A 25000-nucleotide genomic window follows, 5' to 3' on the forward strand; every position below is an offset into this window, starting at 1 on the left:
TAATTTCAATACCCAAAAAGTGGATAGAAAATTTTTAAAAAATGATTAGTTCAACTGAATAATGACCTTCAAGATTCTCAAAACAATATTTCCCTCAAATTTTAAAAACAGATACAAGTAAACAATGATAGACATGAATTTACCTGGATGATGTACCAATGCCATTTTTCGGTATGATTTTTTAATCTCGTCATCTGAGGCATTCTTGTTGACTCCAAGAATCTTGTAGTAATCTTTCCTCTTTGACCTCTTCAACTGAATCTTGGCTTCATGTAGTAACCGTTTATGTTCTGTGGGGAAAAATTAGTTCCATTCTTAACAATATAAGCTTGGATATATTACTAAATCTCAATTTCTGGATTTTATGTGTATATACATACACACATGTGTACAAGTGAGCAAGTACAGTACCTGTGTATGGCTTACCTTGGCTACGATCTAATTTTGCAACTTTTTCATAATCCCTGACAGCTTCTTCGTGTTTCTCTAATGACTGGTAACACTTGGCACGTCGGAGGTAGGCTTTTATGTAACCTTCATCTAGGTTTATTGCTGCTGTGCAATCCTCGATGGCTTCTTCGAGTTTGTTCAGCTATGAAAGGAAGAATCATCATAAACTTTGATAGTATCTTCAGTTAAGAATATCTTTGATGAATATTTAAAAATTAATATATCAATTTACTGGAGTATGTATGATTTGTGGAGAGGAGGAGGAGGAGGAGGAGGAGGGAAGAGAAAAGAAAAATAATAATAATAAAAAAAGAAACAAGAAGAATGAAGGCGAGGGAAAAAAAATGATAGGCATTCAGAAATATACACTTGGGTAAAAGTATGTATTTCTAACATGTAGAGAGATGACCTTACCTTAGATCCCACTGTGGCACGATTGAAGTACAGCTTGGCATTTGTGTGTTTGTTGAGGGGGTCAATGGCAAGGGCTTCTGTGTAAAGAGTGAAAGCTTCCTGGAAGTTTCCTCTCTTGAAAGCCTCATTGCCCTCTTCTTTTTTCAATTTGAGTTGTTTTGCTTTCTGAAATGAAGGAAATTATATAACAATAATGAATTTGAAAATTCTTATTTCTGAGTCTACAATTTTTCAGTGGATCATTGAATATCAAATAAATATCTTTACTGCCCATATATGAAATGGTAATACAAGTCCTTTGTTTTATAAATAAGAATTTTATAAATAAATTTTATAAATAAGTGTACCCCCCCCCCCCCCCCCCAAAAAAAAAAAAAAAATCCCTAGCTACACCAAAATTGTCTATTGCAATAAAGAGAGCTCTTACCTTATAAATTTCACGAGCCTTTTGATGGTCAGGCGCTAACCGCAGAACATGCTGGAAGTGATTGAAAGCTGCCTCTGCATTGTCCTGGTAGTAAAGACACATTCCTCTAACGTAGATGGCATCAGCATTACCACTATCGTATTGGAGAATCTCACTGGAAATATAAAAAAAGGATAATAATTATCTATTTTCCTCATGGAACTGTTATCAATCAATAATGATACAATAATGAAGAAAATATGTAAATATGTACAATGCCAATAGAAAAATCTAGATTCCTACAAAAAATTTTACTCAAGCCTTGATTACAACTAAAAATAACAAAAAATGAATGGAGTAAGTTACGAACTTGACTATCTCCTGAGCATCGGCATATCGTTGAAGGAACACCAGATATTCTCCTTTTGTGATCTTAAGGCTTCGACACCCAACTGCTAGATCCAGTGCTCGATCCAAGTGGAAAATGGCCTGCGATTAAAGTTATTGAGTCAATTTCTGTCTTGAACACACATCATATTCATAATCAAAGTGTTTGTTTAAATTCAACAGCATAATTCCTTCTAAATAATGTAAAAAAAATGTATAATAAGCAAAATCAAGAGTGTGATGGACTGAGGTGCAACATGAATATTTGCTAGTCTCATAACACAAGAGTATTTCATATGAAACATCAGATGAAAGGGTATAAGTTACTCCTTTAAGATCACTCTACATTCTAACTTTTCTCTTGACTTTAGTTTCATTCCTCAAATAACCTGGGCAAAAAAAATCTGAGGACTCCAGCTCTTACTCACCGTCCTGTAATCACCCTTTGTGGTTGCTTTCTCAATTTCATCATTGCAGCGGATAAGGGCCTGAGCATTGTTGATTTCGTCACGGATTGCTTTGTTGTTGGGCTCGAGCTCTCCTGCCTGACGCAGCACTGACAGAGCTGCATTAGCATCCCCGAGGGCAATGTTGCATTTTGCGACGCGAACGTATCCCTGTGGATAAAAAGGTGACCTTTTAATTAAAAATGGTATTTAAAACTCCGAAAACGGAGGAATATTTATTACATAATATATACCTTTTAATTCTGAAAAAAACAACAAGAATATAACTTAAAAACACAGCCATTTAACTAGACAAAGAGGCTAAATAAATAAATAAATAAATACATAAATACATAAATACATGAATAACTAAAAATAAAACAACAATTCTAACTGGATTCATAATCAGACTACTGGACAAAGTTGTGTATCACATAGGAGAAAAAAAAAAAAAAAAATAAATAAAAAAAAATAAATAAATAAAATAAATAAATAATATAAGGAAAAGAGAAAAAAGTTCTTACCTTGACAAAATTTTTATCTAATCGCACAGCCTCTCTGGCATCATTGAGGGCCTCATTGTACTTCCCAAGCATCATGTAACATGCTGACCGGTTGCTGTAATACGCTGCACAATCTGGACATAGCTCTGTAAAACAAGAAATTCACATTAAAAAAGTGCTCATACTCTAAAAAGTGATAATATATGGCTTTATCACTCAAATTATAGGTAATAATAACTGTAATAACAATACCAACAAAAGTCAAAAGTATTACAATAACAATAGTCATAACAATAATGATAATGATAATATGATAATAATAATAATAATAATAATAATAATAATAATAATAATAATAATAATAATAAAAACACAAAAAGTGTAAAATCCCAAAAATCGAACTTCAAAACTCATATGTCAACTTTTTTTTCTTTTCACACTTCAACATCATCATCACAAAGACCACTAAATAAGCTGGTAAGTTAAAGGTGCCAACATTCTACAAAATAAGCCTTAGAAGTCCACTAAATACCACAAGGAGAGTTGTGGGAGTGTTCTGTCTTTCCGATGTTTTGCCTGAAATTTCCTCAGTACATGTTACAGCTTTGCTACGAGACCGGAATCGTCGCGTTCGGTGCTTTCCGCGGGTCGCTTGTATCGGCGACATGCTAGTTTTATGGGACATTACAATAAACAACTATTGCTGCCCAATATTCTGAACCATCATAAACTGGGAGAGAGGGAAGGAGAGAGGGAGGAAGGGATAGAGAGGAAGAGAGAGAGAGGGAGGGAGGGAGGGAGGGGAGGGAGGGAGGGAGGGAGGGAGGGAGGGAGGGAGGGAGGGAGGGAGGGAGAGAGAGAGAGAGAGAGAGAGAGAGAGAGAGAGAGAGAGAGAGAGAGAGAGAGAGAGAGAGAGAGAGAGAGAGAGAGAGAGAGAGAGAGAGAGAGAGAGAATGTGAGAGAGAGTGGGGCAAGTGGCTCCGCGGGGAGGGGTCCCAGATGGGCAAATTCCCACGCCTTCTCTCCCGCCGCCCTTTCTTGCGGCCGAGGGACTTCGATCGAGGGTATGACTCCCTTTGTGCGCGTCTTGTGCCTGGCGTTCTCGACGCTCTCCAAGTCGATTCATTTCACAATAAAAAGTTACACGATGAATAATAATGTGTACAAAAAGTGTGAGAGTGAGTGAATGAGTGAGTAAAATTGAGATTCAGAGAGAGAGCGAGAAAGCGAAAGCGAGAGAGAGAGAGAGAGAGAGAGAGAGAGAGAGAGAGAGAGAGAGAGAGAGAGAGAGAGAGAGAGAGAGAGAGAGAGAGAGAGAGAGAGAGAGAGAGAGAGAGAGAGCGAGAGAGAGCGAGAGAGAGAGAGAGAGAGAGAGAGAGAGAGAGAGAGAGAGAGAGAGAGAGAGAGAGAGAGAGAGAGAGAGAGAGAGAGAGAGAGAGAGAGAGAGAGAGAGAGAGAGAGAGAGAGAGAGAGAGAGAGAGAGAGAGAGAGAGAGAGAGAGAGAGAGAGAGATAATTACTCCCAATACCAGGTAAACACGTCAAGATAAAAAAGAATATATCAAATCCCAAAAGACAACAACAACAACAACAACAACAACAACAACGACAACAACAACAGCAAACACATCGAAATAGCCATCAGCCGCCAAATTATAAATCAATGTTCCGCACTTTGACGGACAACACGTTGCACAACCCCAGGGCCTCGGTTTACCCACAATCTGCCCGTGTTTGTCCCGCCATAACCGGAGCCAACACTAGCGCTAACGATGCAAACGGGCCGTAAAAGCGAGGACGGCGTGCGTGGTCTCCTTTATCTACGGCTGACGAGTAAAACCAACAACGACGCTAACTTGCCTAGATCCAAACCCGTTTTGCGGCACGGACACGAGAAAGACAGACGTATAACCATAAAAAAAACAAAAACACACAAGAAAGACAGAGAAAGGGAGAGAGGGAGGGAGATGGAGAGAGAGAGATGGAGAGAGAGAGAGATGGAGAGAGAGAGAGATGGAGAGAGAGAGAGATGGAGAGAGAGAGAGAGATGGAGAGAGAGAGAGAGATGGAGAGAGAGAGAGAGATGGAGAGAGAGAGAGATGGAGAGAGAGAGAGATGGAGAGAGAGAGAGAGATGGAGAGAGAGAGAGATGGAGAGAGAGAGAGATGGAGAGAGAGAGAGATGGAGAGAGAGAGAGATGGAGAGAGAGAGATGGAGAGAGAGAGAGAGAGAGAGAGAGAGAGAGAGAGAGAGAGAGAGAGAGAGAGAGAGAGAGAGAGAGAGAGAGAGAGAGAGAGAGAGAGAGAAAGAAATATAGTCCTTAAATAAAGCGCCGTCCTCTCACATAAATCTTAAATGTCCTCTCGTGTTTCAGGAAAACAACTCTCTACACTCGACAACCCAACATGAAAAAAATATACCACAATCAACACCAACGAAGACGATGAAATATGACGATGATAACAAACCTAACGAAAAAAAAAAAAATCACATCTCTAACCACCATCACTAATGCCGCGCGGACCTCGAACTCAGCTGTTGACGGGCCAGCGGAGAGCGCATACCACGGTGTCGCTGGTGATTAAGAGAGCCCGTTCTGCGTCCTGTTCTTGATGGCCGCCGAGATGCCAGGCTTTGTTTTTAAGACAGGATGGACGTACTAACACGCGAGGCAATTGGGGTAAACATGGCAAGTCATTCTCCTTTGTATTTAATCCTTTACTGCTTTAAATGAAGAACAGGGGAACGAGGCACGAATAAGAATGAAAAAAAGGAACAGCAGAGGTTGATGATTCAACTGACGTAGCGCAGAGAAGCGTACCGGAGCGTCTCTGAACGAAATTGATACCGAATAAAAACGGCCAAGAAGGGACAGAATAGTATATGGGCGAGAGACTGACACGACAATACATAAAACACACTACACATTTCTTGTTCTCCCTTCGCCTAACCACAAGCGCCATTAGTCCTGCGAGGGCGATAAAGCTGCCTCCTCCGTGCCAAGAAGGGCGGGCGTTTACGACACCGACGAGCCCTCCAGCGCCTCCGAGGTGACGTCCCCCAGACGCGGGCGGCGACGTCAAACCCGTCGCACAAAAGCCAATTATGATTACTTTCTGGACTCAAATAGCACGAGGATATTTCTGCTAAAAGGTCAAACAGTTAATCGCGCACTCCGAAGAGGTCGCACCAAGGACCCAGCAAGGCCGCCCAAACCAGCCTTTGAGATGCAGCGCTACCTGTCTCGGCTGAACCCCTGACCTTTGCTGGCTGCGAGAGCAAAGGCATCCAGCGCCGACGCCGCGCACAACCCTCACCCCCCCCTCCCCGTGCCCACTGCATGACTTGCAACGTGGCTCCGGGGCGTGAGAGGGCAGGGAAGGCGTTCACGTTCAAAGAAGAGAACGTGGTCCCAAAATAGCCCCACGGAAGCCATAGCGGCCACCACATTAACGGCAATGACTTAACGAAACTCGTAGGCTGATAATGCCGTTTAAGAAAAAAAAGTTAATTCCCAAATCCCCGTTCCATAATGACTACAAGACCATACACCGTGCCGACCAAGGTGCTGCTGCCAGTGTCATCTGAACTCGTAGTTACCAGCACAAAAACTGGCCGACAGAAGCTCAGCCTCAAACATCTCTCAATTCCCCTAACCTGAAGTTATCATAAAAAATAATATTAATAAATCGAAAGCGCATTCCCCACTCGTTCGTCAGGTATCAGTTAGCAAGGGAAATTACCGATCATCGGGCGATGGAAACACGCGCCAAACAAAGACTTCACTCGCGCTTCACGCTCCGATGCAGACCCGACAAAAACTAGAGCGCGCTAATGGGTTCAAGGAGCGTCCGAGATAAGAAAGATGGATTTTGATGCCGCATCCCCCCCCCCCCAACATGTTCTGTAAAAAGTGAAGGAAAATAATACAAAAGTCGTACTCGAATGCCTCGGCAGACCAACCCATCCCTAAGGAGTCCTTACCAGCATCCCTGGCCGCGTTCCTCCAAGCATAACAGTCGGTGGCGTCCTTCGCGGTGCCCGTAGTCGTCGTGGTCGTGGGCGTGAGGTGCGAGGAGATGCCCCCATACCGCCCCTTCCCCCCTCCCCGCGCTCTCCTCCTGCCGCGACTCATGCCCCCCCGTCGGTGTCACGTCGGGGCCAGGGTTTCGCAGGTCGCGGCATCCCGCTCCTCTGGCCGCTTCTCCAGGAAAAGGGCGAAGCTCCTCTGTCGTATGACTGCGCTTCCTACGCCACACACAACCTGGTTGCTTTCGACTTTCTACACTTCTCGCACTGAATATCAGCGCCTGTGCACGGCATCTACGGCCAGACACAGCGTCCATATCCTACAGCACTAAAACTTCGGGCTAACGACGTCGTCCATATTGCCATTTCGTCAAACTCAAAATCCTTCAAATGTCGACGTCAGTCAAAAGTCCCTGATAAGGAAAAAAAATCATGTCAACGCATGCTTATCGAGTCCCTTTCTCATTGCATTCTAGCTCGTGTTCTTTCGATGATCTAGTCCTCTTTCACTGGCCCTTGTCACGGGTTCGCGCCCCCTCTCGACGACCCCTTCAGAACAGGTCAACGGGCGACCCTCTCCCTATCTGGGGCGGATGCACCTCTCCGGATTGCAGTGGCCGCCCTCTTTCGCAACGTGAGGCAACAGAGCAACACTATTTATTTGTTGAGAAATTAGCATCACGTGCTGCTCTTCTATTTCCTGCAATATTGCAACACTTTTCCCTTGAACCAATCGTCAACCTTCGAAAGAATGGCTCCTCAAGTGGCAATAAATCTAAGGACTAAAATAGCTTCATCAAATAAACCGCAAAAACAAGAATTTACGAATGTTAGGAAAATAAACTTTGGTGCTACTTCGCTTCAACAGAACGTATCTGACAAGTTAATCTTCATGCATCAATAAGCCGCCCTGCAACGGCTGTGCATCTTGTTCAGCGTCTTAAGAGGGAGATAAAATCAGAGCTCAAGATGATCACGCAAAACTAACACCATAATCCCCGCGAGAAACTTTAGTAGCTTTCCGTTTTTTATTATTTTAAGGGCAACAATGTGGACAGTCAGCCTCTCAAACAACGGATGGAGCGCCCGAGGGAGGAAGGACGGCAGGCTCCCATCCCCTGGCCTTTGGCGAGCGGAAAAGCTATTCTTCGCCGTAACTGAACTTGTGAATTCTGTCACTGAAAGACGCCAATATTACGTGCATCATCACATACCGATACGAAGGCGGCCGGCGACCAAAATACAGGCGGGGTCAGACCCTTGCAAGCCTGGCACAGGCGTGCCCTGGGCACGAATCGAGCAAGGATGGGGCATGCGCTCGTACAGTCCTCTCAGCCTTCCCGGGATACGTCTATACATTGCAAGTGTGTCTTTCCTTGTCCGCATTTTCCTTTCACAAATTCTAAACTATTTAATGACAAAACGAGTCCCCATTTCTTAAGGACAGCCGACTCGCACTCGCACATTGGCTGCGTCATTAGCGCGCAGGAAGCATGTGTTCACGCGTGGCAACACCTGGCTGCAGCTCACGTCTCGAAAATAATATATTACGTCAAGCGCACACTTCCTCCAGCCGGCTCCTCGCGCCCTGGGCGTCTGTGGCGCCGCCTCGAGGGCTGCGCCTCCCCTCTGCCCTCCGCCCGTGCCCGCTGCTCTGCCACATCCCGTCCCCTCGGAGCGCCTGTCCCCTCGCCCGGCGGACACTCTACGCACCTTCCCCGCCCTGTTCTCCCGCGCACTGACCCGGACTCTTCCGCCCTCCCTTCCGCCTTGCTCTCCTCGCCCCGACGCCTGCGTGCCTCCCTCCCCTCGCCTCCTCCCCACTCGCGATTCCCGTCTCTCTCCCCTCGCCGTCACTGCCCATCACCATTAGACTTCATAAAGACGACAAATAAGGCAGGTAATGCCCGGAACTTACGTGTAGAGGCTTGGGGACTGTCCTTTGCCACCCTCCCCCTCCATTTCGGCCAAAGTCACTGGGCATAAAAATCGTGATGCGTCACGCGCTACCTACGTCACCGGCCACGTCACAGACGCAGCTTCATGCAAACACTTGTTCCGTCTCGGCCGTTACTGCCCAGGAATCTTCCGCAAGACACAGATTATACCACGGCTCAAAACAAACGAGGATCACTAAAATCTATCTTGCCAGGGTTCTAAAACTATATACCGACCAATCTACAAGAAAATAAAGATTTATGTTTCAATTATGCTCGTGATCCCGTATCCACGATCACTGCCACTCCGCACAAGACACAAGATATCTATTCGGCCGGGAAAGCGTTCGCAGCCCGCGCACAACTCTACGGGCCGCCAACCCACAATTAACTAACGGACATCCCCCTCGCCATTGAAACGCGACTCATTCACAGGAAGTAGGAAAATATGAATGAAAATGAAAACGTTCGCCCCCGATGCGGTTATAGTACACTATCGATTAACCAACTTAATCGTATGTAAATGCTATAGTTTACTCCCATTATGCCCTGGAATTTCCTCCGCAGGGGCTGTAGGGGGTCTCAGAGACGGCCACGTGACCTGTGACCCGAACGCCCCTGAACCCTTCGCTCGCGCCCTTCTCGCTATCTCCCTTACGGCCGCCACCGCTGCACTTCGAATGCAAGAGATACGGGGACAGCCACAGCACGGCCAGGCATCAAGCGAACGGGAATACGGCTTTTGTATGCAGGTTTTATACGAACTTTATAGGCACACGTCGAGGGGGAAATGTGCAAGCCAGAAAGGAACATCTCGCAATGCCTTAAAATGTTTACGAGTTTTAAAGGTCTTCGGGTACGGTATGAGGAGGAATATGATCCAGAACTAGAGAGTAAGTGAACGAATGAGTGTGTGCGTGTGTGTGAGCAAGCGAGAGAGAGAGAGAGAGAGAGAGAGAGAGAGAGAGAGAGAGAGAGAGAGAGAGAGAGAGAGAGAGAGAGAGAGAGAGAGAGAGAGAGAGAGAGAGAGAGATAGAAAAATAGAGAGAGAGAGAAAGAAATAGAAAGAGAGAGTGAGAGAGAGAGAAGAAGAGAGAGAGAGAGAGAGAGAGAGAGAGAGAGAGAGAGAGAGAGAGAGAGAGAGAGAGAGAGAGAGAGAGAGAGAGAGAGAGAGAGAGAGAGACAAAGAAAGAGAGAGAGAGAAAGAAAGAGAGAGAGAAAGACAGACAGAGAGAAAGACAAAGAGACAGACAGAGAGAGAAAGACAAAGACAGACAGAGAGAGAAAGACAAAGAGAAAGAAACAGAGACAGAGAAAGAAAGAAAGAAAGAAAGAGAAAGATACACACACAGAGACAGATACACAGAGACAGAGCAAATTCCGGGGCGCCCTCAATACTGCCAATCGGGACCCTTGCTCCTCGACGCGGCGGAGTGTCCCGGAGGGGGCCATTGCGCTGTCACTCAAGACCTGCACGCGACCCGCCGCCCCTTCCCATACTTCGCCCATCGTCTCTCTCTTTTTCTCCCCACTCATTCATTCATCGATTCATTTGCCTCCTCCTCCTCCTCCTCTTCTCCTACCTTTCTCCTTTCTTTCCTTCCTTCTTTCTCTTCCTTTATTACTTCCTTTCCTGCCTTCCTTCTTTCTCTCTTCCTTTCTTTCGTTCTTTCTTTCTTATCTATTTCTTACTTCCTCCTTTCTCTCTCCTTTTCTTTGCTTCCTTCCTTTCTTTCTTTCTTTCTTTCTTCTCTTCTTTCTCTCCAAAGTCAAGGCGGAATGCAAAGTATCGACTTACGACAAATAGACATGGAAGAGAGACAATAAATTCCCGTGACGTCAGCATTAGTTGGGCGTATGGGAGAGAAGACCGGAGGGGGGGAGGGGTAGAGCAATGGGAGGGTGAAGGCGAGGTAGGACAGGGAAAGGGTGGAGATATGGAGATATGGAGATATGGGGAGAGAGGGAGAGAGAGAGAGAGAGAGAGAGAGAGAGAGAGAGAGAGAGAGAGAGAGAGAGAGAGAGAGAGAGAGAGAGAGAGAGAGAGAGAGGGAGAGGAGGGAGAGGGAGAGGGAGAGGGAGAGGGAGAGGGAGAGGGAGAGGGAGAGGGAGAGGGAGAGGGAGAGGGAGAGGGGGAGGGGGAGGAGAGGGAGAGGGAGAGAGAGAGGAGAGAGAGAGAGAGAGAGAGAGAGAGAGAGAGAGAGAGAGAGAGAGAGAGAGAGAGAGAGAGAGAGAGAGAGAGAGAGAGAGAGAGAGAGAGAGAGAGAGAGAGAGAGAGAGAGAGAGAGAGAGAGAGAGAGAGAAAGAGAAAGAGAAAGAGAAAGAGAAAGAGAAAGAGAAAGAGAAAGAGAGAGAGGAGAGAGAGAGAGAGAGAGAGAGAGAGAGAGAGAGAGAGAGAGAGAGAGAGAGAGACTAAATAGAAAAAAATATATATACATCTTTTTCTACTTTTCAATTCGTCCCCCACCTCTCCTCGCCGGAGCAATGTCAAGACGCCATCAATACCGCGCGGGAAAATTGTTAAAAAAAGAAAAAAAAAGAAAAAAAAAAGAAAAAGAAAAAGAAAAATAATAATTATCTGAATGCGGTGCAACACTGGCAGCGCATGCAAGATCCTCATTTTCCGCGTCTTGCTTAATGTTTCGCCGATTTTAACACGAGTAAATTAGCAAACACGACCGCCGGGATGCATTTCCGTGAAGGAGAAAGCCAATAAACAAATACTTTCTCGACCGAATCTATTCAGAAATTTCTCTCCTGCGTCATCAGAGTGCGCGCGGGGCAGATTCCCTTACTTCCTGAACACACCGACACACGATCGGATACGCGCACACAGACACAGACACGAAAAAGAACACACACACACACATGCAGATAAAACACACACACATACGAACATGGACATAAGGCAGCACACAAACACACACACACACACACACACACACGAAAAAGAAAAGAAAGAAAAGAAAAGAAAAGAAAAGAAAGAAAGAAAGAAAAAAACACCTACGAACACGAACATAAAGCAGCACACATACACACAATACACAAATCCAAGCATCCTCTTCACAACGAAAGACAGACAGAAAGATAAACGAAAGGGAAACGCGGAGAACAATCTAACCTAAATACCAACGCCGGATGCACACAGCAGCAAAGGAAACACAAGACGCGCACACACCGCCGAGAAGAACTAGGACAAGGTTCCACAAAGGCGAAGAAGAGAGAGGGAAAAAAGGAGGGATAGACAAACAAACAGCGAGAGAGGGAAGGGGCGGAGGGAGGGAGAGTGGGTAGAAGAGGGAGAGTGGGTAGAAGAGGGAGAGAGGGAGGGAGGAAGAGTGGGTAGAAGAGGGAGAGAGGGAGGGAGGGAGAGTGGGTAGAAAGAGGGAGAGTGGGAAGAGGAGGGAGAGAGGGAGGGAGGAAGAGTGGGTAGAAGATGGAGAGTAGAAGAGGGAGAGAGAGAGGGTAGAAGAGGGAGGGTACAAGAGGGAGGGAGAAAAAGAGGGAGAGGGAGGGAGGGAGAAAGAGAGAGAAAGAGAGAAAGAGACGACGGAAGGGAAAAGGCGCGATTAACCCCTGTCTTAGAATCTGAAATCAGGCAGAGAGGAAGCCGCCCCTGATGACCTATGACCCTAGGTACGAAGGAAGGACAAGGCAGGAACAGTTATGCAGCCAGGAAGAAGAAGAATAAGAATAAGAAGAAGAAGAACAGGAACAGGGATAGAGACGAGTAAATATCAATAAAACAAACACATAGGAATAGAGCTACAACCAAGTAAAAAAACAACAAAAACAAAAACAACAGGAATACAAATATGACCCGAATAAAAAGTAAGACCAAGAATGAAGTCAATGTTGCAGCAACTTCGTAAAAAAGCTAATAGGGTATGTGTCAAAATGATCGTTTGTTTCTATTCATCTATTTATCTATTTAGCAATCAATATCTTATTAAATTGTTACCGAATTTGCCAGGAAAACTTTTCAGGGCGTGCTCCGTATTTTTTTCACTTGACCAAAGAGTGAGAGAAAGAGAAAGAGAAAGAGAAAGAGAAAGAGAAAAGAGGAAAGTAAAGCGACGGGAAAGGGGGGAATGACAAGAAGGTGGAATAGGAAGATGATAAAGGTAAGGAGAAAGAGAAGAAAAAAATAAGGTGAAAATGAAGACGGGAAATGTGAACACGAAAGGGAAACAAGAAAAAGACGAGGCAAGTCAGAAAAAGTGGAAGGGGAGGGGGGAGGGGGTTGGGAGCAGGGCAAACTGACAGGCTCCACGTGGGTGGTCGCGGTATAATTCCGCCAAATTAGGTGGAAACTGGACCATTTAGCTGAAAATGGTCAAGGCTGGGCCGCGGGATACGGGCGGGAGCCTCCTGAACTGCACCGGAGCTTGAGGTTGATAACTGTATTACGTCCTCCCGCTACACGATCTGCCATCTATCATCTCAGGCACCCCCCCCCCCTCGAGCACTTGCAGGGCGAGGGCACACTCCTCCTCGAGCAAGGAGCTTCCCGGGCACGAGGGGCTCCGGGCTCGGGGCAAGCGGCCTTCGCGGCGACGGGCAGCGGACACCACACGCCGCTGTTTTTCCTCCTGCACCTTTGCTCCGTCACGCCTACATTACCTCAACTTGCCGCCCTGCAAAGCGTGATGTGATACGAAAATGGGGCATTAAGCTGAGCAAGTTTAAAGAAAATCCTCCGCGGGTGGACAGCCACTTCGTGCGGCCAGGTGACACACCAACACGACGTGGCCAAGGCTTTATCGCCCCTCGCCCGCGCCTCCGCTCGCCCGACGCCCAAGCCATCCGGCCATCGCTGTTAAGTGGCGCCATAAACGTATCAACTGACCCCCCCCCCCTCCCGTGATCATCCACCCAGCTGACCTACCCTAGCTTTGAACAATCCTGGCATCGGTGGCCTTCCGCTCCTCGCCCTCCTACGGGGCCCCGGGACGCTCCAACCGCGCTAATTCACGGATGACACTTTTTAAAATTGGGTCGGGGGAGGGTGGAGGGGGCGAGATAAATTCCATATTGCTCCATGTCCCCCGCGAGCGAATGGGAGGCGCCTCCTCGAGCCAGGCCGCACAAAAACAGGTCCGTCGTCTCCCGGGCCAGCTGATGACTGCGTCGCGGGGAGCTTTATGTCAAGCGCTTGGGCGGACCGGCACTCGGGGCTCTTCAGCGGACATTAGGCAACCGCTATCATCCACTAAACGTTTTTAAGTGTTGCATCTTGGCCTTTGTAAAGTCCCGCTATCGTTTTCCCGTCCATTCGCGGTCGACTGGACGGGCAGCGTTTGCGGAATCTGCATCAATATCGCTTCTTGCGCCCTTAGCCCCGCAGCCCCAACGCTCACACGAACCATTATAACCTTAATGTCAACATGAACGCCATAATTACTCGCTCTCCACGAAGGGAGACGAAGGTCGGGCACGGGACCTGCCCCGGAGGAGAGCCGACGCCGCGCCAAAGGTCCGCCGTCACCCGGGGCGCTGAAGGCACAACAGTCGACCTCGGCGGCGAGCGCGATTGAACTCCTAACCTACAAACAGATCAGATGCAAAAATTCCCTGCTTGCTTGGCGGCGGCGCGAACCGACGTCACCAAGGAGGGCAGACGGCCCGCGGCGCCCGCCCTTGGCCAGCCACAGGGAAGCGGACCTTTACCCTGAATGCAACTGCTACCCATTCGTCGCGATGTATTAATACCATCATAATATGTCAAAGTACTCTTAGTGCTGACAAGACAACAACTAAAACCCAATAAATTATCTTCCGCATCAATATGGCCTCAACCATGCCTCAACCTAACACTACACCAACCCAAAGACAGCAACCATTTCCTATCAATGAAACACAAGCAACCGAGAAAACCAACAACAGAAAAAGGAAAGAAAAAGAACAGCAGCCATCCCCGCCTAATGCCCGGGAAACACCTTTTCCACGCTCATTACCTGCCTGTCACATAAGTAATCATCTGAGCCTAATGACAAGGGCTTCCGGTCATGGAGTAGGTTACGAGAGCGCTGCTTTCACCGGCGAGACAGTGCGTACGCGTGCATAATCATGGCGTATGCATAAATAAGCATATATGTGTGTGTGTGTGTGTGTGTGTGTGTGTGTGTGTGTGTGTGTGTGTGTGTGTGTGTGTGTGTGTGTGTGTGTGTGTGTGTGTGTGTGTGTGTGTGTGTTTGTACACGCGCGCGTGCGTGTGTTAAGCCTTTCTTAAAAATCCATTTCTTATTTCGAACAAAAAAGAATTATGCAGAACAATAAAGAAATGAGTTCAGTCTAAACCGAGCCTTTGACCAGGAAAAAGGCACAAAAGAAAAGGGGGAAGGGTGGGGGTAGGGGGGTGGGGGGTAAGAAAGACAATGCACAAAAAATGCACATATTCGCTCAAACATTCAATGCCACCCCATACTTCTTCAAAAAATGTCCCAAACCCAACGAGGATAACCGGGAAAGGCCACAGTCCCCCTCTCTCCACCGTTTTCTTCCAGCGTCCGAACTGAAAGGGGGAACGGGAAGAGAGGGGGGGAGCAGAATCCCCCTATCCCTCCCCCATCCCTAACCCCACCCTCACCCCGACGAGACCGACCACCTGTTGCGACGCGAAGGTGTGTCCGCGTGTTCGGTGGCCTCCTTGTACGTCGGGGAAGTCGGCCCTTCCCCCCCCCCCCCTCCTCCCCCCGAATTGCGTCTCCCACGGTACACTACTATTACCCACACCCTCAGACCGCAAAACCAAACCATACCACGGCGCCGTAAACAGTCTGCACGATGTTGTGTTTACGATTAGTCTTCGAATTTCACGGAAAACACAGAGAAACCTGGCCAAATGTGGAAATATGTAGATAGAGAGGATGGGACTAGGAAGATGGAGGGAGAGGGGTTGGAAGGAAGAAAGGAAGGACGGAGGTGGGTAGAAAGGGAGAGGGAGAGAGAGGGAGAGGGAGAGAGAGGGAGAGAGAGGGAGGGAGAGAGAGAGAGAGAGAGAGAGAGAGGGAGGGAGGGAGGGAGGGAGGGAGAGAGAGAGAGAGAGAGAGAGAGAGAGAGAGAGAGAGAGAGAGAGAGAGAGAGAGAGAGAGAGAGAGTAGAGAGAGAGAGAGAGAGAGAGAGAGAGCGGCCCCCGAAGTCCACCGGGCAGAGCAGACAATCAGGCCTGGTCTAACCCATCCCCCGGGGGCACGCGCGTAAATGTCAGCGAATGGGGGGCACGCGAGAGCCTCGGGTGAGGAAAAGTGCAACGAAAAGTGCGCGCGCGGACACAACCAGTAGCTCGTGGCGGTGACGCGGAAGGGGGAGCCAGGGAAAGAGAGAGAGAGAGAATAGAGGAAGAAAGAGAAAAGGATAGAGAGGATAGAGAGGAGGGGCGGATTACAGCTCGTTCGTGAGGGCAGTGATCCCGACCTCTGCCACCGCTTCCCCTTCAAGCGGCCTGGCACGCCCGCGCCGGACCCGCCCCCCGCCGCCGGCCCGTCCGCATCCCTCTCCTTCAACACCGCTCCTCGCACCCTCGGCGGATTCAGCCAAGTCGGCCACGCGGCTTATGCCACTCGCCTGATATCTAAATTCCGATCAAAATATCATTATACAACAAATTAAATCACATAACAGATTAAACGCTCCCTGGGATTAACGACGAACAAGGGCTAGAAACATTCACACAAACATTTCATTCAACAACTCTTGCAAATCAACGGATAATTCCTGCTAACGGGAACAGGCCCTCCTCCCTCCCCTCCCCCTCCTCCACAAAGCCCTTCTCCTGCTTGCCAAGGCAGAAGCCTCCACTGCGACGGAGTGAAAGCATCTCCTCCCTACATCTCGACTCTCTCTCCGCATGCTAATTCGAAGCTCATTAATTCAATTGATGGCTTGAGATGATACCAATAAAACTTTTTTTCTTTTAGTTTCTCTTTTCCTGTCGCCTCCTCCCATCATCTCATCTCATAAAAGAAAATAACCGGATGCCATAAGAAGGCACGAGTGAGAAAAACGCGTAAAAGGCATCACCCCTTCCACCCCTTCCTCCCTCATAAACGGAGAAAAGAAACACAAACACAAATTCACACCACATCTGGGTTAACACCTGACACCGCCCCCCCCCTCCCCTCCCTCCGCCCCCATTACCTGCTGTGACATCGAATCCCACTCGTAAATTACCTCCGGATTAGCTCTGACGTCACCCTCGGGTCCAATCACAGACTACGACTGGGCCCTTCGCTCCTCGCCGACGCCCATCCGAGGGGGCAGTAAGGCACCGCAATTTCCTAACAACCTCCCTGTCCGCCCATTTACCTCCCCCCTCCCCCCCAACCATCCCCATTCACCTCCCCCATCAACCAATCAGCTGATGAAGACCCACGCGTCCCTCCCCATCAAGTGCCCGCCAGGGACTGACGGCCGATCCAAGCACTGACAGGACACCCCCTCCCCCCGCACTTATCCCTCCCTCTACCTTGCGCGGCATGACAGGCAGCGATTACGGCGAATCAGCGGCACGCACTGGCTCCGATGCCCCGCGGAGGCGAAGGCGCTGGGCGAGGGGGCGTCGGGCTGCCCCGGGCGACGCGCCCCGGTAGTCATCCGCCGGCCTTCGTGGACGCGCACAACGCAAGTCAGGGAGCCGCGCGTCAGGACGGGCTTCGGAGGGTAACGGTAGATGGATAGATGGATAGATGGATAGGGGAAGGGGGCAGGGGGAGGGGGATACGGGTAGGGGGTTGGGAGGGGGAAAAGGGGCAGGGGGGGAGGGGAAGTCGGAGCAGGGGATAGGGGGAGAGAGGAGAAGAGAGGAGAAGAGAGGAGAAGAGAGGAGGAGGAGGAGGAGGAGGAGGAGGAGGAGGAGGAGGAGAGAGAGAAACACAAACCTAGAACACGAAACCGTGGGCGAGGTGTGGGCGTCGACAGGTTCCCCGACAAGTCACACCAGGCTTGCATCGCCCGTTCCTTGAATCTTGGAATAAAATTAATATTTCCCGAGAACAAGAACCACACCTTATAAATAATAGCCACACTTAAAGACCGGCTAATTAGGGACTCTCATACTCTCACTCTACACAAACAAACAAACACACACACACACAGGAAAAAAAGAAATCTTCATTAAGACCAGTATCTCATTAGCCCCTCCGACCCCTGGGACAAACACGACGAAAATAAAGAAATGGGTAGCCGATGAATAGTTATGAAGGTCCTCTATGTCTGGCGAAAAACAACCCAGACCACTTGATTTCGAACAAGAATATGAATAAGAAAAAAAGACAATAGGCAGAGTAGAGACAACAAATACCACCTGATTTCGAAAATATGTCGGCCAGGCCTGTGCCAGACTTCCCTATCTAGATCGAATGCAAAAAGGGGGAGGGGAAGAGGAAGACAGGCCGAAGCTGCACAAAAAAAAAAAACAAACAAAAAAACAAGCAAACATAAAACTCCGTTCCAGAAAGCAATTCATCTGAGAAAATATTTTAAGATCTCACATAAAATCCAATCTGACGAGCACAAAACACTACTTAGTCATTCGTTACCAAATGGCTGACAAAGATGTAAAAAAAGAACAACAAAAAACAACAAACCAACGGTATCAAGCAACTGCAGCGTCAAATGATTCAAAGTTCCCGTTTTTTTATACAAGGTTAGATAATAAAGTAAAAATCCAGGCATTCGAACACAGACCTCATATCTTAAACCCATTCAAACGACAAACAATAATACTACTGTTTACAAAGGGGGCAGCGACTGTAACGAAGTATTAACACGACTACAATAATCCCTACGACAGTAACATAGAAAAAATAGCTATGCTAAAAAATCATCATCATAATATGACAACGACACTATATACTGATAGCAACAACATCCACAATGAGAGAGAGAGAGAGAGAGAGAGAGAGAGAGAGAGAGAGAGAGAGAGAGAGAGAGAGAGAGAGAGAGAGAGAGAGAGAGAGAGAGAGAGAGAGAGAGAGAGAGAGAGAGAGAGAGAGAGAGGGGGGGGGTCACTGTAGGTAAACACTCGAGTGCCGACGCCCCGGACCCGATTTCCTTGGGACACCAAACAATCGTGAAAAAAGAGGTTTTACATCGATCACCTTGTGCGTCGGCGGCGGCGAATGGCGGGGGAGAGAGGGGGTGGAGAGTGAGTGCCCCTTAGTGCCAGTGAGTATTTAAGCGCGCTCCTAACATAAACATCTTGCTGACTAGTGTTTCCCAAGATAGCACCGCCTATTGGCAATCATGGGAACCGCCCGGGCTGGCGGCGATGGCGCTTGTCACGGTAATACTTAGCGCTGCTCCTGATGAGGATCCGTCATCAGTAATAACAAAATACATGTACAAGACATACGCACATCAAAACAATAACCCTGGTGTGTAGCAAGACTTAAAGTTGCATATCCAGACCTCTGGTTAGAGCTCTATTTTCCCCCCGCGCTACCCCCCCCCCCCCCACACTAACGAGAGCCCGTCCGGCCACAAACCGCCCGCGGCGACATGATACGTCATCGCAGCGCCGCCGACAGCACTGCAGATATTACGTACGAACTCTGCCGCAAGACCGCCGAATCTTTTGGGTCTGACGCAGCTACGGACTTGTTTTCGGGAAAGAAATTAACTACGGTGCAAGTGAGGAAAAAAGTGCTACTCTTCCCAATTACACTGATGAGAATAATGAGTGAAAAGACAACGAGAGGGATAGACAAAAAGGATCACGTAGACTAGAAAGAAAAGATTTCCTCCATAGTCTCCCCTATCAAGATTCTTCAAAACGAAGCGGAGGCACACACAATGTTGCTAACTCGAACGTAGATCAGGATGGAAGGTCGGCCGACACACATTTCTGCCGTTTCAATTTGATTACATCTACAACGAGACCGTGGCGCACTTCCATTCACACATTCGGATTTACATCTATAACGAAGCAGCGTCCTCACAATGCCGCCTTAAACGCTTAAAAATTCCCCCCAAACATTAAAACACGGGGAAGTTTCCAAAACATCAAAAAACTATAAAATTCCCAAAACACTAAACGCGACGGTTACCAAAACATTAGACTATGAAAGTTCCCGAACATTAAAGACTATGAAATTTCCCCAACATGAAAGACTGAAATTTCCCTATGAAGCTTTCCCGAACACTTTAATCCTCAACCTTAACGCGATTACAGGAACCGATCGTAAAGCCGAGTGAGGGGCCCTTCGGCGCAATTTCGGCCCCCGGAGTGTCCCAGTTACTTAGCGAAGATGCCACCAACGAGAGCCTCGGGGAGCGGCCCTATCACTCGAAAATGAGTCTTATTGTGCCCCGTTAAAATGGCGGTTTTCGCATGGACTTCCGTAAATCTTCTCTTTTTTACAACGGAAAAGCACTTAACGATTAGGGTTTGTTTTGTCTAGTTCGAGTAACTTCCAAACTCGCCATAAACAAAATCCATTTTCTCGCGATCTCCGACGTGCGCCCGTGTGGGTGTTAGCGGTGACGGTAATATAACGCAACGGATAACACGAGCTTAAAGAACAACAAAATAAAAAGAAAAGAGAGAAAAAAAAGATGCAGAGTGAGAGAAACTGAAGAACGACAAAATAAAACAAAAAAAGAACAAAGGAAAGAAAAGATAGAAAAACAAATAAACCTATGTAAATAGAGAGAAACTAAAGAACAAAAAGAAAAAAAAGGAGAAAGAAAAAAAACGACGTAGAGACACTAAAGAACAAAAATGAAAAAAAGAAAACAAAATATAGAAAAAAACAACAACAAAACAACGAACCGACGCCGTACAGACAGATATATATATAGAGAGAGACGAACACGTACAAGCCAGACCCGTAATCCTTTTCACATTACGCTCGACAGCTATTTCCCCGACGCGAGACCTTGGCGAGGGCTGGAAGACATCCGCCTGACCGGGTAACCTTCATACTTTGCACCGGCCGCGCGCGTAGGGGTTCTATGGGGGGGGGGGGCGGAGGAGGGGGTTAAAGAGAAAGGAGGGGCGGAGGAAGAAGGGTAAAAAGGGTGGAGGTAGAGGAGGTAGAGGAGGTAGAGGAGGTAGAGGAAATAGTGGAAATAAAGGAAGTAGAAGAGGTAGAGAGGCGCAGGAGAGGAGAACCAACAAATGGTTGAATACAGACTCATCATGAGGACTCAGAGGAGACGGAATGAACAAACCAAAGCCAAGAACAGAAGCTTCGGAAAAAAAACTGTTCGGACGTGCTTGCAGACGGACGCCCCACGCTTGAAGTGGAAGTGAATCGGAGAAGACACAATGAATGGAATTTCTTCCGGCCGATGACGCTCCCGTCGCGGCCGGCCGACTTCTCATGGGCGGAGGAGGGGGGGAGGAGGGCGAGGCTTCTCCTTCGCTTGGCCCCCTTCCTTCCTTTCTTCCTACTTCTCTCTTTCTCTCTCTCTCTCTCTCTCTCTCTCTCTCTCTCTCTCTCTCTCTCTCTCTCTCTCTCTCTCTCTCTCTCTCTCTCTCTCTCTCTCTCTCTCTCTCTCTCTCACACTACCTATTCACTCCCCCCCACACACACACAAATGCAAAAAAATGATGGCTATAAATAGAGGCTAACGAGGACGCAGCTTGTTTATAACAGGAGAGAAAAACGAACATCCCAAAAAATAACGATAAAAGGCGTTAAATCACCAGGCAGAATGGTAAAGGAAAGGAGAATTGGATGGCAGAAGAGAGAAAAAAGAGCAACGGGAGTGAGGGATGATGGGTGAGGGAAACGGAGAGGAGAATAGAAGAGAGGAGAGGAGAGGAGAAGAGAAGAGAAGAGAGGAGAGAGAGGCAAGGAGAGGGGAGAGAAGCGAGGAGAGGGGAGAGAAGCGAGGAGATGGAGAGGAAAGAGGCGAGGATATGGAGCGGAGACGAGAGGGGAGGAGATAGAGACCAGGGAGACAGAGAGAGAGAGAGGAGGGAAAGAGAGAGAAGGTAAATGAAACAGCAGAGAGAGAGAGAGAGAGAGAGAGAGAGAGAGAGAGAGAGAGAGAGAGAGAGAGAGAGAAGGGAAAGAGAGAGAAGGAAAATGAAAAAGCAGAGAGAGAGAGAGAGAGAGAGAAACCAACACGAGTGAGAACACCAAACCGCACAGAATACAGCTAAAGAGTTAAAAGAAAAAAAATCCCTGGTACTCACCAATAGCTTGAGTGTAGAGCTTGAGGGCCTCGCGGTACTCCTTGGCCTTGTACTGCTCATTGCCCTCGTCCTTTCTTCGCTCTGCCAACCTGAGACAACAAAGACATCCGTTAGGTGGCGCTCCCTCGTCCAGAAAGATTTTGTTTGCAATGAAGACATGAAAGAGAACAATCAATTCAAGCCGATGTTGACAACACGTGGCTTTGAGTGGCGTGTATGCAAAGACAGACATACATGGGATAACCCCCGTTAGTTTTGACCATCCGAAACTTGTTTTAAAGGTGTGGCATTTATTTTTTTTTTGTCTCAGATAAACCACTCTGCAAAAAGGGAAGGTGGGGCGTAAAAAAACATGCTTAAAACAAAAGTGAACATGTTGGAGCTTTCGTGTCCCCCGAGTGTCACTCGTGGTCACCGGAAGCGAGCCGCGAGCGGTCCGTCGCAGAGAGGCGTCTTTGTGTGTCAAGTCAACTTGTCATATTTACCTAAAGATTTTGTCGGTCATGTACATCCTTAGGGTTTTGAGTCGTCCTTTTATCGTGAGTACCGGCAGGTAGGTCAATAGGTCGCGATAGTCTAGGTCAAGGAGTCGTCCGGGTCTGGGTATTTTGGAAAGGAGGGATGCTGGGTCGAGGAGGTCATGCAGTCCCATGCGCGGGGAGCCGGACGTCGGTCGCGCCGAGCTTCGTGCATGGCTCGCGGAGGCTTCCGGGCTCTGACTGCCACCCCCCCTCCCACACAGGCACCCGCTGGCCCACCACAACACGCCCCCATCCCCGGCCCCGGCGGCATCACTCGGGGCACCACCGCCCGGCGCGCCCTCACACTCCAGATCTTTCCTTTCCGCAGAACAGGATAAATGCCCAAAGAAATCCCGCAAGTCAAAGCTGCGGAGGCGTTGCGTCACTGTGGCTGCACTGAAGGCGGGCAGGGAAGGCGCCCGCAGCACGTCCGCCCAGCCCGAAACACAGCCCAGGTCCTTGACACCCCACGGGGGAGGCCACGCGCGGCACCATACCTCGGACCAGCGCCACCCTGGCCTGTCCTTTCGTTCCTCGTGACACTCGTCTTCACGCCCCTGGCATATGACAGGCGGCCCTCCTCGAAGGCCCTGGCGCGGAGGCCATGAGGGCGCCTCTTTTTCCCTGAACGCGAGGTCCGTCACGGGCAGGGCACCATTCGGCCGCCAGGGCTTCCTGCGGACGTGGGGGTTTCCTGCGAGCTCCCCGCCGTGGAGCCTGGCTATCTCCTCGAACACTGTCCTGCTGTCGAAAGTGGACATGCTTTCGCGGCGCCCATACTGGCCACGGGCGTGGTGCCCTTGGCGGGGCTGAGGGCAGGGCCCTTGTGGCCAGGAGAAGGGCGCCGCCACCCACTGGCCGGCCTCGAAGGCAGCAGCGGGCACCCACGACGCCCACAGCCGCTGCTCACCAAGGTCCTTCCCTTCCCTCGCGCCGTGCAGCACCCAGACCATGGCGCCCCCGAGCACGCATTCACACACGTCACTCCCCACACGTCAAGCACGGCGAGGCACGGCCTCTGCAGGCGGTACGCACATGATGTTCGTTCACAGGCCTCTGGCACGACGACTGGGGCGCGGCTCCGACGCACACGGTCTTCGCTGCGGACTAAAGAGGGCCGATCCTTCAAGCGATCATGGTGGCGCCGCGGTGCACACTGAGCCGCCTCGCCAGCCAGCCCCGCTCGCACTCGCGCCCACGCCCACCGCGCGCTCCCTAGCCATCGCTCGTCCTCCTCCGCGCCCACAATCTGTCACACGCTCACACTCGAATATATTCATCCTTGCCAGTCTTTGTTTCAACGGTCAATTACGCAAGATTAATAACAAAAGATAAACACCAGAAAGATTTCAATAATTGGAAGCAACCACGCCCATTATGCAAAGTCAAGAAACATTTACCGCCCTCGCCGCCCACGCCGCGGTTGCATTAGAGGGTTGGTAAAAGGAGGGCTGTGAGGCGAGGGAAAAGTTTACTGAAGGCAAACTGCTCCCCTGGGGAAAGGCGAGGAAAAACGGAAAATTGATCGTCCGTAAATATTCAAGAGAGCAGCATTTCCTCACACATTAATACTTTCACCCCCCCCCTCTCTCTCTCTCTCTCTCTCTCTCTCTCTCTCTCTCTCTCTCTCTCTCTCTCTCTCTCTCTCTCTCTCTCTCTCATTCCCACTTCATTTCCTTCCCGCTTCCTCCCTTTCCCTCTACTACTCTTTTTCCTTCTCCCTCTCCTACTCCCACTCCCACACGAAGTAACCCATCTCCTATCTATACACCCCCCCCCACACCCCTTTCCCTCCCTCCCCCGCCCCCCTTCACCCCCACGCCCGAAACACAGAAACCCTTGCGAATTCGGCCTCCGCCCATCCCCGTGTGGCAGTGTCGCCCGCCCGCCCCTTCTCCTCTCCCTCAGGGCCGCTACCCCCGCGACCTTGTTCACCGCCACCGTGCCCATGATGAACCTCTCCGGGGCTTAATTCAGATCGGGGAAAAAATACAATTGGGTGAGAGCGAAAGCAAAAGGAAAATCGATCAAAACGAATAAGAATGGGAAAAAAGGGAGAGATGGTACCCTGGAGCAACACCCGGGGAATAACAACAAAGAGGGGGAGAGAGAGAGAGAGGGAAAGAGAGAGAGAGAGAGAGAGAGAGAGAGAGAGAGAGAGAGAGAGAGAGAGAGAGAGAGAGAGAGAGAGAGAGAGAGAGAGAGAGAGAAGGGGGAGAGGGGGAGAGGGACAGAGAGAGAGAGAGAGAGAGAGACGCGAACGAAAATACATACAGGAAAAACAGCGGTAGTAGCAGTACATGAAACACGAGCAAAGACAACGAAGGTGAAGAAAAACAACACACAAAGAAGGGAGATACGAGAACCCGGAGAGGAGAAAGAAGAGAAGGGAGACAGGAGGGGGAGAGGGAGAGGGAGGGAAGGGTGAGAGGGAGGGGAGAGGAGGAGAAAGAAAAGGAGGAAGAAAAGGGAGGGAGGGAGGAGGAGGAAGGCGGGGGGAAGAGGGTGATGAGGGAGGAGGAGGGAGGAGGCAGAGGGTGAGGAGGAGGGAGGAGGCAGAGGGTGAGGAGGAGGGAGGAGGGAGGAGGGAGGAGGCAGAGGGTGAGGAGGAGGAGAAGGAGGGAGGAAGAGAGCGCGACACGTGAGCGGGGAGAGCGTGGGAGAACCTGCTAGAACCTCGCGAGCTCCCGTCAACCTCCGGCCTCCGCCCCGTGATGGGCAGACGTGGCAAAAATAGAGAACTTTCAAGCTTAAAACGATC

General features: G+C 49.1%; 1 protein-coding gene across 1 annotated transcript in view; it reads right to left on the bottom strand.

Annotated features, from left to right (window-relative positions):
- Positions 1-25000, bottom strand: part of LOC113810727 (uncharacterized) — a 41074-nt gene that overhangs the window by 2628 nt on the left and 13446 nt on the right. The window contains exons 2-9 of the mRNA XM_070113324.1: positions 21719-21807; positions 2628-2752; positions 2086-2274; positions 1641-1759; positions 1292-1445; positions 865-1029; positions 427-592; positions 144-290 (exon numbers count right to left, since the gene is read on the bottom strand). Coding sequence (XP_069969425.1) covers positions 144-290; positions 427-592; positions 865-1029; positions 1292-1445; positions 1641-1759; positions 2086-2274; positions 2628-2752; positions 21719-21807 — 1154 coding nt within the window. The remainder of the gene's footprint in view (positions 1-143; positions 291-426; positions 593-864; positions 1030-1291; positions 1446-1640; positions 1760-2085; positions 2275-2627; positions 2753-21718; positions 21808-25000) is intronic.

The sequence above is a fragment of the Penaeus vannamei genome, chromosome 34, assembly GCF_042767895.1.
Source record: "Penaeus vannamei isolate JL-2024 chromosome 34, ASM4276789v1, whole genome shotgun sequence".
NCBI classification, from domain to species: domain Eukaryota; kingdom Metazoa; phylum Arthropoda; class Malacostraca; order Decapoda; family Penaeidae; genus Penaeus; species Penaeus vannamei.